This window comes from Phaethon lepturus, unplaced genomic scaffold (assembly GCF_000687285.1).
Source record: "Phaethon lepturus isolate BGI_N335 unplaced genomic scaffold, ASM68728v1 scaffold23263, whole genome shotgun sequence".
Taxonomy (NCBI): domain Eukaryota; kingdom Metazoa; phylum Chordata; class Aves; order Phaethontiformes; family Phaethontidae; genus Phaethon; species Phaethon lepturus.
Window position 1 is genome coordinate 899 of NW_010531577.1, and position 13,939 is coordinate 14,837.

Below are 13,939 nucleotides of genomic sequence, written 5' to 3' on the forward strand. Positions count from 1 at the left end.
CGACTGTAACCGCCTCAGGTAAAAAAAAAAAAATGTTTTTATTTGGTGGACGCGGTTTCCTTCAAAGAGGAAAGGCGCAGGCTTGCAGGCTGCGTTTGCTCCGAAGGAAAACAAGGGGTGTGCCCCTCGTTTTTCCTTCTTCCCGGAAAGAACCGTCGGAGCTGGCGCTGCCTGGCTGCCCCGCACCTCCTCCGCGGGTTGTAGGGTCGCGTGTGTTCAGGTTTGTCCCACTATGTTTTTATTTGGTGGACGCGGTTTCCTTCAAAGAGGAAAGGCGCAGGCTTGCAGGCTGCGTTTGCTCCGAAGGAAAACAAGGGGTGTGCCCCTCGTTTTTCCTTCTTCCCGGAAAGAACCGTCGGAGCTGGCGCTGCCTGGCTGCCCCGCACCTCCTCCGCGGGTTGTAGGGTCGCGTGTGTTCAGGTTTGTCCCACTCGTGGCATAGCATTGGCATGGAGCTGTGAACTAGGGTAATGTTACTGTCAAGCCGCCTGCAAACGGATTAGTCTCCTCTCTCTTCCCCCCCCCCCCCCCCCCCCCTCTCGGCCCCGCCACACCACCTTGACCCCTACGTCCCCCCCTCCCCCTTTCTTAAAATAACAGAAGGTAAGGAGCAGAAAAGCTGATTTGTGCCCTATCTGACAGAGTTCCTTAGGCCTGTCACTAGGCCATCTTCAAGGCGATTACTCGATAGAGGTTTTGATGTTGTCTGTCTGTCTTCATTTACTTTTCTAAAAATAAGTTCTCTTGCAGAAGACTTGCATCAGAATCTCCTTGATAACAGAGAATACCTCAGTTCTGTGACTTTGAAAACTTACATTACTTAATACTTGTTACAGAAGGCTTTTCACAGCTTAAAAAAAGCTGGGTGTTTTTGCTTTTTCTTCATATAAATAGCAGTGTCTATCACAACTGACTTGTAAACTAATGACAAAAAGTTTCCTAAGGCTGTTTTCTGAATGACATAACCAGAAACCCAAGACACCTGAAATTAATACTTATTCTGCTCACACTAGAGCAATGTGAAGCTGAGGGATGGAATAAACTCAATGAAAGTTGTTGCTAACAAAGAAGGTTGTTTGTATATGCTTTAACAAAGATTTGTTCCCTTTTCAGTGAAGAAGAATGTCATTGTTTAAAGCTAGAGACTGGTGGTCCACCATAGTTGGAGAAAAGGAAGAATTTGACCAAGGCTGTCTGTGTGTTGCTGATGTTGATAATAGTGGCAGTGGACAAGGTAAATTCAGAATTACATGATTGCTGCCTTCTAAACTACACAGTTGCAGGCTTGCTTTGACCAATACATACTGAAAGTTTGTAAGCCAGGTGGTTGGCTAGTTAAAGTCTGCTATCTTTAATGTGGCCTTGTAGGCTTAAGAAGACAAATTCAATGCTGTTTGTATATTTGTAGGTTTCTAATCATCTTAATTCTTGCTTGTGTTCACTAGTGATTTCTCTCATGTCTTATTCCCTCAATGGTAGATAACTTTAAGGTAGAACATTTTCAGTTAATCATGGGGAGCAAACATGCATTGTGTGAGTTGTTGAAAAAACTTAAGGAAAAAAGGAAGGTGAGAGCTAATAAGCTGAGAATTTAGAAAAACAACCTTTTCTGCCTGGAAAATAAGGGGCCATTGAAATAAGTGACTGAGTAAACCTTGCTTTTCTATGTAGTCATTAATGAGGAAATAAAGTGTGGAACTGAAGTGATGTGTCTGAGGACGTTTATAGCAGTTCATGATCTTTGCTGTCAGGGAGAGTTCTTGTGTTTGTGTTTTCTTTTTTTAAATTAATAAATATTTGGGAACTTTGATACATTCATGCTAATCTTGGAGCTCTGTTTTTGCTCAGTAGAGGTACTTGAGTTTGATTTCACCATTGCCATTATCTTTTAAATTTATTTTTATTTTAGATTATCCCTTTGTTCAAATCCCTAGGATTTGAACAAAGTTAAGCTGTTACTGGTTTGTTGTACAACATTTTTCAGTAGAAATTCATAGAATCCTTTAGGTTGGAAAGAACCTTTAAGATCATCAAGTCCAGCTGTTAACCTAATGTTGCCAAGCCCACCACTAAACCACATCCCAAAGCACCACATCTATAGGTCTTTTAAATACCTCCAGGGATGGTGACTCTACCACTTCCCTGGGCAGCCTGTTCGAGTGCTTGACAACCCTTTTGGTGAAGAAACTTTTCCTAATATTAAGTCTAAACCTCCCCTGGTACAACTTGAGACTGTTTCCTATCCTTCTGTTGCTTGTTACTTGGGAAATGGGGCTGATGCCCACCTTGCTATAGCTTCCTTTCAAGTAGTTGTAGAGATTGATAAGGCCTCAGCCTCCTTTTCTCCAGAGTAAACAACCTCAGTTCCCTCAGCTGCTGCTTATTAAGTCTTGTGCTCTAGACCCATCACCAGTTTCATTGCTTTTCTTTGGATGTGCTCCAGCAAATACTGAACACTGTATTTGAGGTATGGCCTCACCAGTGCTGAGTGTAGAGGGACAGCACTTCCCTAGTCCTGCTGGCCATACTGTTTCTGATAAAAGCTGGGATGCTGTTGGCTGCCTTAGCCACCTGGGCACACTGCTGGCTCATATTCAGCTGGTTGTTGACCAGCACTCCCAGGTCCTTTTCTCCTGGGCATATTTCCAGCCACTCAGGCAGCTCTCCAGCCACTCCTCCCCAAGCCTGTAGGATTGCATGGGGTTGTTGTGACCCAAGTGCAGGTCCTGGTACTTGGCCTTGTTGAACCTCATACAGTTGGTCTTGGACCATTGATCCAGCCTCTTTAGAGCCTTCCTGCTCTCAAGCACATCGACATTCCCACCCAACTAGTTGTTGTCTGCAAACTTACTGAGGGTGCTCTTGATCCCCTTGTCCAGATTATTGACAAAGATATTAAACAGAGCTGGCCCCAGTACTGAGCCCTGGGGAACACCACTTGTGACTGGCTGCCAACTGGATTTAACTCTGTTCATCACAACTCTTTGGGCTCATTATTCAGCTGTTTTTTTACCCAGCAAAGAGTATACTTGTCCAAATCATGAGCAGTGAGTTTCTCTGGGAGAGTGTTGCGGGCAATGGTGTCAAAGACATTACTGAAGTCCAGGTAGACAATATCCACAGCCTTTCCCTCATCCACTATGTGGGTTACCTTGTCATAGGAGGGTATCAGGTTGGTCAAGCAGGAACTGCCTTTCATGAACCCATGCTGGCTGGGCCTGATCACTTGGTTGTCCTGTATGTGCCATGTGATGATACTCAAGATCTGTTCCATAACCTTCCCTGATACTGAGGTCAGACTGAAAGGTATGCCTTTGAAACAGGTGTACCCCATCTGTTGCTAGCAGGCCTGGTGTGCAGATGGACCCATGATCAAAAAACCCCCAATTCTGGTGGAATTCTGAATAGTCTTTTCCTAGTGGAAAAAAATGTAATTGATATGAAAGCAGGACTTAAAAAGTGTTGTCAGAGTAGTAGTCTGCTGTTTTACAACATTATCTTTTCTCTTTGTTTTCAGACTAGGCTGTTTTTCTTCTAGATTTCAGGACCAAAAGTGAATCGGCTAGTTGCAATTGTCTAACCACAGGTCAAAATGTCCTCACTTAAATTTTTTTAAGAAAATAATAGCTAAAATGGATTTAGTTTACTGCTGATGGAATGCTTGTTACTGAGCTGAGAAGATGAGAGTAGGAAAGGCTGTCTATATTCTCTGCATGAGGGACTTGGAGGTGCAAGTTTTTTTGTGGCTGAAGAATAGAGGAAGTAAGCAGCTGTTCTGAGCTTTTGATGTAGGGTCCTGTGGAACTATGCCAAGCCTTTAGAGCCTGGTGAACTTGTATTAGGAGTACTTGTATGTTCTCCTGACTTGTGGACAGGTTTCATTGGTTTTGAATTTGATCTGCATTGATATGACAACTTATATCTAGAGGAAATAAGTACCGGCAACTAACTTGAATTGTTGGTTGTTATCATGGGAGGCACCTCTTTGTCATTTTTTAATTAATTTTTTGTTATTCACTAACAACCAAATGAACTACTTGCTTAAAATACTGATTCCAAAATAACTTTGATGTAACTATTGGATTCTTCTTTGAGATAATGGATCTGTCTCAATAGCAGGTGATCTCAAGGCCTAGCTTTGTTCTTCTGATGTAGTAATTATCTGACTTTAGTTTGCATTTGGATAGATGTCATTGGTCCCAGTTTTAAATTTTCACACTTCTACTGGTGTGATATGTGTATGCACAAATCCAAGATGTAGAAGCTGAATGTTTGAAGTACTCTTCAAAAACAGAATGGGACTTTTTAAGTGTGAACATCAGTCTACAATGATGGAATAGTAACAATGGTCAGTGCCACCACCATGATAATTGCCATATTGAACCCTTTGCTGACAGGTTTTCATTGATTTGCAAAAAAGCTAATTGCTAACCTTAACCTAGAAGACAGAATGTGATCAACATTAATTGAATCATGTAAATATTCTATCTTTGTAGGGTATTCTTTGAAGCACTTCTGCAGCAAATTGAATTCCATACATGCTATTGTATTCTGTAGTCTCCTTTGGTTGTTTTTTTTTGTAGATAAAATTATTGTGGGCAGTTATATGGGATATCTCCGAATCTTTAACCCACATCCTGTGAAACCTGGAGATGGAGTACAACCTGAAGACTTGCTCTTGGAAGTGCAGTTAAGAGAACCAATATTGCAGGTGGAAGTGGGAAAATTTGTTTCGTAAGTCAACAACAGGCTACGTTGCTGTTTATTTAAGGCTTAGATGTGATTTTTCTTTCCTTATTTTGGGGGGTGAGTTTTCAATTTCCAGATGGATAATATTAAACATATCTCAGAATACTGTAGTATGCATTTGATCTGCTTCTTGAATCATCTTGATATGAGAGAATTTTTACTTTGTGTATGTGTGGAGGCTAATCCATGTATTATTGGCCAGTTATTTTGGGTTTGGTGGTGGATTGAAGGTCTTTAATTCAAATGAATTTAGTGGGAATAAGTGGCCAGGTAGAGCAGAGATATTATGACTCTAAGGAAACGGCCTTATATTTAATTGGCTGTAAGAGAATTTCATTTTAAAAATGAGAGGGGAAAAAAACAAATGGATGTGATGATAATCTCTTCAAGCAAGTATTATTCATCAACTGTATATGTGTTTTAAAATTCATTTTTGTACCAGCTGCCAGGAACATAGTTTAATAAACTATAAGGCAGAAGTCATAAACTTATCATTCTATATTCACATTCTTCTTTCCCCAAACCCATGTAGTGTTTCCTGCAGAGAAAGTTCTTGTGCTGTAACTATAGAAAATGTTCTAGATCATTTCACAGGGTAAGGCATTAGAATTCCTGCACAGGGTCACTCCATGAGTACTTGAATAAAAGACGACAGTTTCCAACTGATGTAGGCCTTTCAGCTTGTGGCCTTTGATCTTGGAGCGCAAATCTTTCCCATGGTTACTATAGGTTTTTCTCTAATTTTTAAAATAAATCTTACGATGCAGTAGTAGAAATTTCAAAATTAAAATGAGCTCTTTAAGAACTCATTTCTAAAGTAAAATTTTCCAAAGTAGATTCTCTTGTAGCCATTTAAATATATGTTTGGATATCCTCATATCCATTTGGTTTTTGGAAGACTTAACAGCACCTTGTTTGAAATGAATTTCAAGCTAAACTGAGAAAATAATTGACTTGCTCTTCATACTTGAATCTGAAAATATGTTCTTAAAGGATTCATTTTAATTTTGAAATTAACTTCAAATACTGTAGCATGAATTTAGGAAGATTACTACCTCTGAGTTTTTATGCCAGCATCTAACACCCAAACCTTTGGTTTCAGCCCACACCTGAAAATAATTTTAACATCTTACTTGAATTTTATCCTATATGTGTTTTACTTGTAATTTATCTGAAAACAGTGCTTTTTTTAACCTTCTTTACAGTGGTACTGAAGGCCTTCATCTGGCTGTGTTGCATTGCCGAAAACTCTGTGTATATGCTGTTTCAGGTTAGTTTACAGATGCAAGATTTCCAGTGATTTTAAGTCTATTCTGAAGTTTGGATTAGGTTAATGCTAAACTTGGTATATACAGTGTTTGGTCATCCCTGAAGAGCTGCAGTCATGTTCTCTCATTCAAATTCATATATGAAGAGGAAACATTAGTAATTAGGTCTAGATAATTCCCAATGGTTAACAGAGATTGGCTGATCTGCTCACTGCTTGAGATGCTGTGATTTGTGTGATGGTCTGTGGTTGGTACATCTCATGAACAACTGGTTCTCATTACAGTTTTAGGAGTGGGTGTTACTATTCGGCATGCTAATGAACAAATGATTGTTTAATGACAAGTTACTTAGCTCCTTAAAAATGGAACAATTAGAATTATTTCTGGACTCAAATCCGGATAGTTTTTTTTCAGAAAGCCAGAACATTTGTAATATAGCCCATGAGAAGTCCGGAGGTCAATACTGGTAATAAGAAGTGAGGTTGGGTTTTTTTATCCTTTCTTCTACTCCTTTGGAAACTCTAAATATTCTATTCTCTATGTAAAGAGGCAAGTCAGGAAATACCTAAGTCTGTGCATTGAATTCTCTCTAATATGTGCTTAAAGTAAAGCACAGATTTAAGAGATCTATTGATTGTACCCCCATCTTCAAAATTCAATAGACAACTATACATTGCTCATTTTCTCTGTGCAAGGACAGCTGTGGCTCCTTTCATTATAAGAGTATGGTTTTCTTGTAGGAGAAGTTGCTTCCTATTCATAGCCTTGTAGGCAGATAGGTTGCAAACACATGCTCTCTCCATATTCTGTTTACCTTCTGGTTATCTTATCTGAAGACACCTGTAAAATTGGTCTTTGTTGAGGGGTGATGCTTTGAGATGTATTGCAGTTTTCATACTTTGTTTCTCTGTAATAGTGCTTATGCTTTAGGATTGTAGTACAATTTTTGTTAAAACAATGTATTTTAAAATTTGCATTAGCAGCATACAACAGTAAGTCAGTCTAGATTTGTTTTCTAGTTGTAATTTGCCGTTTGGTCTACATGGCTTAAGCATTTAAGTAATAATAAAAGTAAAGTTCTACAACCCTTTAATGGACTTCTCATAGTAATTTGTAAGCATTCATGTGTAATGGTAATTTCTGTCATCTGAACAAGTACTTTTGAACGAGCTCCTCTGAGAAATAACAGTCACTATTTCTTTATGCTTCCATGGAAAATTACACTTTCATGAAGTGGGGTCTTTACTTGCTTTATACATGTTGCCATATCTGTTATTCATAATAAAATAACTATGCTGCTTCTCCTTGACAAATGAAAGCATCCTTCAGGGCTGAACTGAAGTATGGCCTGGATATTGTATTACAGTCAGTATATGCAGACTGACTATTTTCTAGCTTGTTTTTCCTCTGGTGTTACTACTTAGCCAGTTACTCATCCAGCAAGAGCTTTTTTCCTCATATCTATTCCAATCCTTTCCCTAATGTGGGCCTGCTTTAGGGGTAATTGCTTAAAAACTATGTTGGATTTTAGTTGGAGGAATTGCCTAAAAGGTTAGCATAAGCTACAAATCTTTCAGAGCATGTTGTTTAAGATGCTATTGGAATAATCTTTGCATACTTAAAGCTATGGTAGGCTTTAGCTTGGATATCATTCACTCAAAACACTTTTTTCCCTGTTCATGTGACTCTTCTCAAAGGCTGGGTTTTTTTGCTTGCTAATATTAGTCCTTAAGTGTTACTCTACATGACGTAGTACTCTTTCTTCATGGGATGCAGGAAAGACTTCTGATTATCAAAAGGGGAGCTTTAACTTCCGTTTCTTTAGAAAGACTTTTGGAATTTTTGCTAGTTCCCTGAAGGAGTCTGGAAACCAAAGTTCATGCAGACCTCTTCAGAGAATGTGATGTATATCATAAATTTTTTTGTTACCATTTGTTTGTCTTGTATCTTAGCATTGTTCATCACTGCATTGAATTTCAGGGTAAAGGCAAGTGATAAATGTGCCCTAAGCATAGGTTTGTCTAATTATAGCTAATGACTAGCTACAGTTTAACTAGCTGAGGCTGTCTGGGTTTAGTATATTCACTGAATAACTAGATAATCATAAGAATTTCCCTTTGAGCAGGCTTTTTTCTGATCTTAGAGGTGTGCCTAACATGAACAAAAATACATTTAAGTAATAAAATCTCAGCCTCTTATGAAGTCTTCATACCTTTTGCTAGGTCTTTATTTAGTGTAATGAGACCTTATTTCTGATTCTGGCCTTTAGGGATTTTGTAGCTTGTTTTTTTTTTTTAAAAAAAGCAGTGGTGTGAGCCTTCATATCTCAAAGTCACTAGCAGTAAGTTGTAGTTTTTCACATTGTTCAAACTGGTACTCCTTAATTTCTTCCACATTGCATGGATCAAATATATAAATATATACCCTTTGTTTTTGTAGGAACTCTGGGAAATGTGGAACATGGGAACCAGTATCAGATTAAACTGATGTATGAGCACAATCTTCAGAGAACTGCTTGTAATATGACTTATGGTCCATTTGGTGGTGTAAAAGGTAAGCTCCGTGTTGCATATTCTTTTTAACTGTTCACAGTTAAAGATTAACTTAAATTTTGAAGGGCAGCATGATGCTGCTGTGTAGAGGAAGCCATATTTCTATAAATGATAGTACCTCTTATCTGATGCATATAGAAAATAAGTGAAGTTAAAATGAGGCAAAGAATATTAAATGCAGAATAGTTGTTTCCTCACATCTTGAACTGGATATGAATTTACAAGGACAATACTGATTTTAAAAAACATTAGAAAAACCCTGACTCCTCCCTTGTAAAAGACTTTAACATCTAAAATAATTATTTTCTTCTATGGTTTAATTCTGTTTTGCTTTTCTGCAACTTGCTTGTCCTGGACAAAAAAAAAGGTTATCTTAATCCTCTGAACCTAAAGTATCAAGTGTCTTTAAAGATATGTAATTCAGACTTTAAAAAAAATATTTAAACTTTGACTGGAAAAACATAACAGTAAGAAACAGCATTTATGGTATGTTGTAGTTTTGAATGAGTTTAATAGATGTCAGTCTTTTTTGAACTTGTGAGACTTAGGAATGTTTTTGTGTTCTAGTCTGGAAGCATTTAGGTTTGCTCTATGTGACAGCTCTTTCTCTTCAGAAGTAAAGTTTGCCCAACAATATTGGGGGGTAGTAGTAATATATACAAGTAGTGTTCCTAAATGTGGCAGAGTGATACCACTTTACCATGGCAGAAAGTCTTCTGAGCCAATATGGCAAATATATGCAGACAGTCACTCCGTTCTGTGTCTGTAATAATTATACAATGCCTTACCCTAAACTCAAGCTTGTCCCTGGGCTTAAGTTCAGCTGACCAAAATTCATACTGACTGAAGAGATTTTTCACCTTTTTTTGCACAACCACTTTGGGGAAAAATGGTCAACTTGTGGGTGAGAAGGTATCTATGCTATGAGTGTCTAGAGGAGTTGAGTGTACAGGGCACGAGCATATTCCCATTAACAGCAGAAAGACAATACAGAGTTTCCTAAATCTGAGGAGAGGGAATAGTGTGCTTCCTGACATATTATAGTATGCAGTATACAAGAATTGCAGTAACAGATGTATTAAGGGGATTGTAAGCCAAGAGTTGTGAGTGTCTGGAATGGTTCAGAAAAAAATAAAACAAATACCCATGTACCATCATGCAGTTCTGCAGAATAAACTCTCTGGATTTTTGACATGCATGTTTGTTTACCATGGAGATCTGAGTATAGGTCTGACCATCAGCTCAATCTTGATGCCAGACGTGTGTCTCATACCTTATCATGAGCTGTGGCAGATGCAAGTGATGTAATAAAGAAAATGTCTTTGCAAGCTAGAGAGACAGAAGGTAATGTTTATCTCAACTTAGCCAGCCAGCCAAACACTTTTCAACATGTAGGATGGTCAAAATGACAAAGCAGCAAGAACAGCAGAGGGAACTCCCAAGTTCTGCAAACTTTTGTTGCTTTCTGGTAGCTTTTCTGTCCCAGCATGTCAAGCTGCTTTCCTTTTTCCTTTCTTCTTCCCCTTGTTCTAGTTCTCATTAGTGTGTTTATTTTTGTGGAAAAAGAATGACCTCCCGTCTTGTTTTGAGGTAGCAAAAATGTTAATAAACAAGGAATGCAGAGACTTGTGTTATGCAATAAATATTATTAATATCATAAGATGAAGAAGCTTTGTATTTAAGACCTAAATCTAGGAAAATGATAGTGAATGTTCAGGTACCTGATGGCAGGCTACTAAGATGTATATTGAAGCATCAGAGAAATAGGCAAAATGGACACTGGAGAAATTTCTTTTGGGGAAATGAAAGAATGTTCTTTTTTGTAGATTTTCTGGACTGAATGTCCTTTTTGTGTGGCTTTCCTGGACTGTCTGATTAGTTTTCTTGTCAGGGATGTGCTTTTAATCTTGCCCCTAGCCTTTTGCAGTGAGTCTATTTCAGGTTTTTAAAGTATCATCTTTAATACCCTGTTCTCACATTGGGGCTTATGAATGGCAGTGATGTGGTTTTATTTCCCATTTTGCAAGACCAGCCAGAGTGAACCAGAAAGGAGGTTTATCAAGTGTTGTTAATTTTAGTAAACAGAAACCTGTTTTGGTCTGGCCTGCCATACTGCCTGTGTATATCTTTGGCAGATGTTCTGGGCTGCAATTGAGAGCCAACTGGTTTGTAAATAAATAAATATTTTTAAAATTTTTTTAACTATCTGCCATCCACAGGCTTCTCTGGAATTCTTGTCAGCCATCTGCTAACAGTCGTTCTTGCCTTCAGCAGAGGTTAATTCATGATGGTGGCAGTACTGTAAGTGTGCAGCAGTGAGCTTGCTTTGCTAACAGTCTGACCTCTACACCACGCTCTAGAAGTGGACTAACAGAAGATAGGGAGGGTTTTTGTATTTATTGCCTTCTGTTACTGCTGTGACAAATATGTGTCTTATTGCTATGCTAGAGCATCCTTGAAACAATGTGAAGGTGAAAGAGGCACTTCAGAGGTCATGTTTACAGAGCTACTGAAGCAGACACAGGAGAATGGCAGCTGAACAGAAGGGGGAAAGCATGGAGTGCGAGTGTCAGGGAGGGTGAATGTCAGTCCCCCTGAAACAGTCTTTCATCTGAGGAAGCAAAGAATGCTGCAAGAGTTGACACAGAGCACTTGATCTATGAAGTTGCTCAGTCTTGCTCAGATTTCTCTTGCTGAAGATAATGCTTTTCTCTTTTTATGCAGCTCTTAATCCTATAACTTCAGTGGTAAAGAAACTCATTCTATCCAGCCATACCAGTTAACAGTGGCAAAAAAATGGGATTGAGTCTGTGTACTCTAGCTTGTACTGGTGTCCTCTAACACATTCTTAAGGGTTTTCTGTCCTTTCTTGGGACGAACAGTTACTGGGTTCTAGTTAATGCTCTGTTTCTTTTTTGTTGGACTGCTTCCAAACAGTTGCCTGTCAATTTAACAAATACTGTTGGAAATTATCAGTTCACTACTGCTTGCTCTTACCTCAGATAAAATACTTGCCTTTTGGTATTCAGATTTCTCCTGTAATCATTCATAACGTGATTTCTGCCCATGTGTAGATGCAGTCTGTAATGTCTAGTGGGCCACTACAGCTGTGGATTTAACGGAGATGCCAAGTGCTCTGTTAGTCTTTTGGTGCTGTAAGGTTGCATAGTCAATTTTGAAAAGTGGGATGCAAAACCAGTACATAGTTTCAATTTCCCATCTTACATCTCCTTTGCCCTCAGTGAGCAATGGCCTCTGCTCATTTATTTGGAAAAAGTTTCAATTTCCTTTGAAAAAGGAAGTTGAACAGTGAAGAAGGTGGCTCATTATTGGCACACACCCCCCTCCCCCCTCCACAGCTTTAGAAAGAGGTCGAGCATGCTCTCTTGTCCTTAAGAATTGCCCACAGTGTGGGATGGGGTAGGTAGAGTTGCAAGAGATGCAAAAACAGGCTGGAACAGAAGTCTGAGGCTGGGTGAGTGCAACTAAAATTGGGGAACAGTTTCATAAGTAGGCAAGGTATGCATAAAGGTAGGGAAGGAAACTTTGTTTTAATCCAGCAGTTCTTCAACTTTCTGAGTTGCTGAAAGTCCTGCAAGTTCCCTTTCGATCCTTCCAGGGGTTGAAGAGGCAGAGACTTGTTCAGACCAAACTTTCAGTTTTCATAATATTCAAGTTTGATTTAGATTGTATTGGAGTAGAATCTGGTTCTCTAATTTACAAAGCAGCTTAGTGTCTTTAGGATGCCTGTCTTTAAGGAGAAGCTGCCTGAGCTTTTTTTCCTTGAGTATTGGTTGACCTAGAGTCCTGTCAGAGGTTTTCAGAAATTAAGCAGAGTAGCTGTTAGAAGCAAGTGCTCTACAAACTGTTTTGTTTTGGCTTGCTTATGAAGCTTCACTAAGCTTCCTTTAGCTATTTGTTAAGTGTGTGCTTACATAAACCTCTCCGTGTACCTACTCTGTGCAGCTTCGTTAGGGAGGAGGATTTCTCACAACTTCTATTACTCTGGTAGCTGGGGAAGAATGACTCTGTAGTTGTTGGACATGTTTGAAATACAGAAACAAACACCACTAGATCTGTATCACATTCTCAGTCAGCTTCTTCCAATGTAAGTCTCTGCTCTTCTGACCCTGCTAGTTTGTGGCAATCTTAGACCCTTGTTATGTTATAATTTGGTCTGTTAAACTGCACATCTGTTTAGCTGAAATGTGATGGAGATGTAAAACGTATCAAGTACAACTGTCACTTCTGAATTGGTGATTTTTTTTATCTCTTGTATTAAGAAAAAAGGTATTATAGATTTCTCTCAGGAAAGAATTGTGAGGTAAACCTATTTTGTAGCCTAGCTACTAGCAGCTTCATTCTTGCTGGTTTCTTCATATTAATGATTTGATGCTAAGAGCGAATTTGCACATGTGGAAGAATTGACATAGCTGTTCTCGTAACAGGAACATATGAAGAAAATCAGCAAACCCATTTGTTTAGTCTTGCCATGGAAGGTTGAAATCTAAGTTAAACTATTAAAGCTATGGAATAAAAAAGCCAAAGAGTGAGAAGTTGTCCAGTGACTTGTATAGGTTAACAGTGTGTGCATTTGTCTTTAAAATAGGAGTGTGTGAATTGTGGTTGTCACCACTAGATGGTCCTCTCATTTCAGTTGTTGTTTAGTAGGCTGCATCTCTAAAGCTGCATTTATACTTGAACTGATTCCACAGGTGTATTTACTGCAAGACTTAATGAAGTACAGAAAACACAGAAGCACTTTCTGAAAACCTGCATAGCTAAAAGTGTTTTATTGATTAAACCAAAATGTATTCTGTTGGTTGCAGAACTTTAGCAAAATGGTGAAATGAACTTGACTCTTACTTTCAGCAAAACTGTGAAGAGGACGGGGATGTGGGAAATAACGAGGAAATCCCTTATATGTTAGAATCCTAAACAAAACTAGTGAAAATGTTGGAAAAAAAAAAGTAAAAAACCTACAAAGATGAAAATATAAATCAAGCACAGTGTAGGCAGAGTTAGTTGTGACTTTGCAACTTTAAAAATCTGTGGCAACGGGGATTTTTGCAGTGCAATATTTTGCATTTCTTTGCTGCTTTAACTTTACATTTGTTCCTTGCTGTCTCTGAATGCTGGTGCTAAAATGAAAAAAATGAAACTATTAAGAAGTGACAGAGGAAGATCAGCTAATCATTTTATACTTAAAAAAATCTGTATTGTTAGCCCAGACTTTCAAAAATGTGATTTAATTTTGACGTCATTGCCTTTTATGTAGAATGCATGTGTCGGCTTTTCATATTTCTGAACTCTTCCTCATGATCTTAGAGCTGTAAGTTGAGTTTGTCCTGCAATGCTCTGATTCTAGGA

The 13,939-nt window shown here is 38.6% G+C and overlaps 1 protein-coding gene across 1 annotated transcript; it reads left to right on the top strand.

The window, feature by feature from the left end:
- Window positions 1-1,122: 1,122 nt before the first annotated feature.
- LOC104618895 (protein PTHB1-like) lies at window positions 1,123-8,570 on the top strand (the record flags this gene model as incomplete). Its single annotated transcript, XM_010284616.1, has 4 exons — window positions 1,123-1,234; window positions 4,584-4,734; window positions 5,955-6,019; window positions 8,457-8,570. Coding segments are annotated over exons 1-4 (442 nt in total), but the record flags the coding sequence as incomplete, so codon positions are not given.
- Between the last annotated feature and the right edge of the window lie 5,369 nt (window positions 8,571-13,939).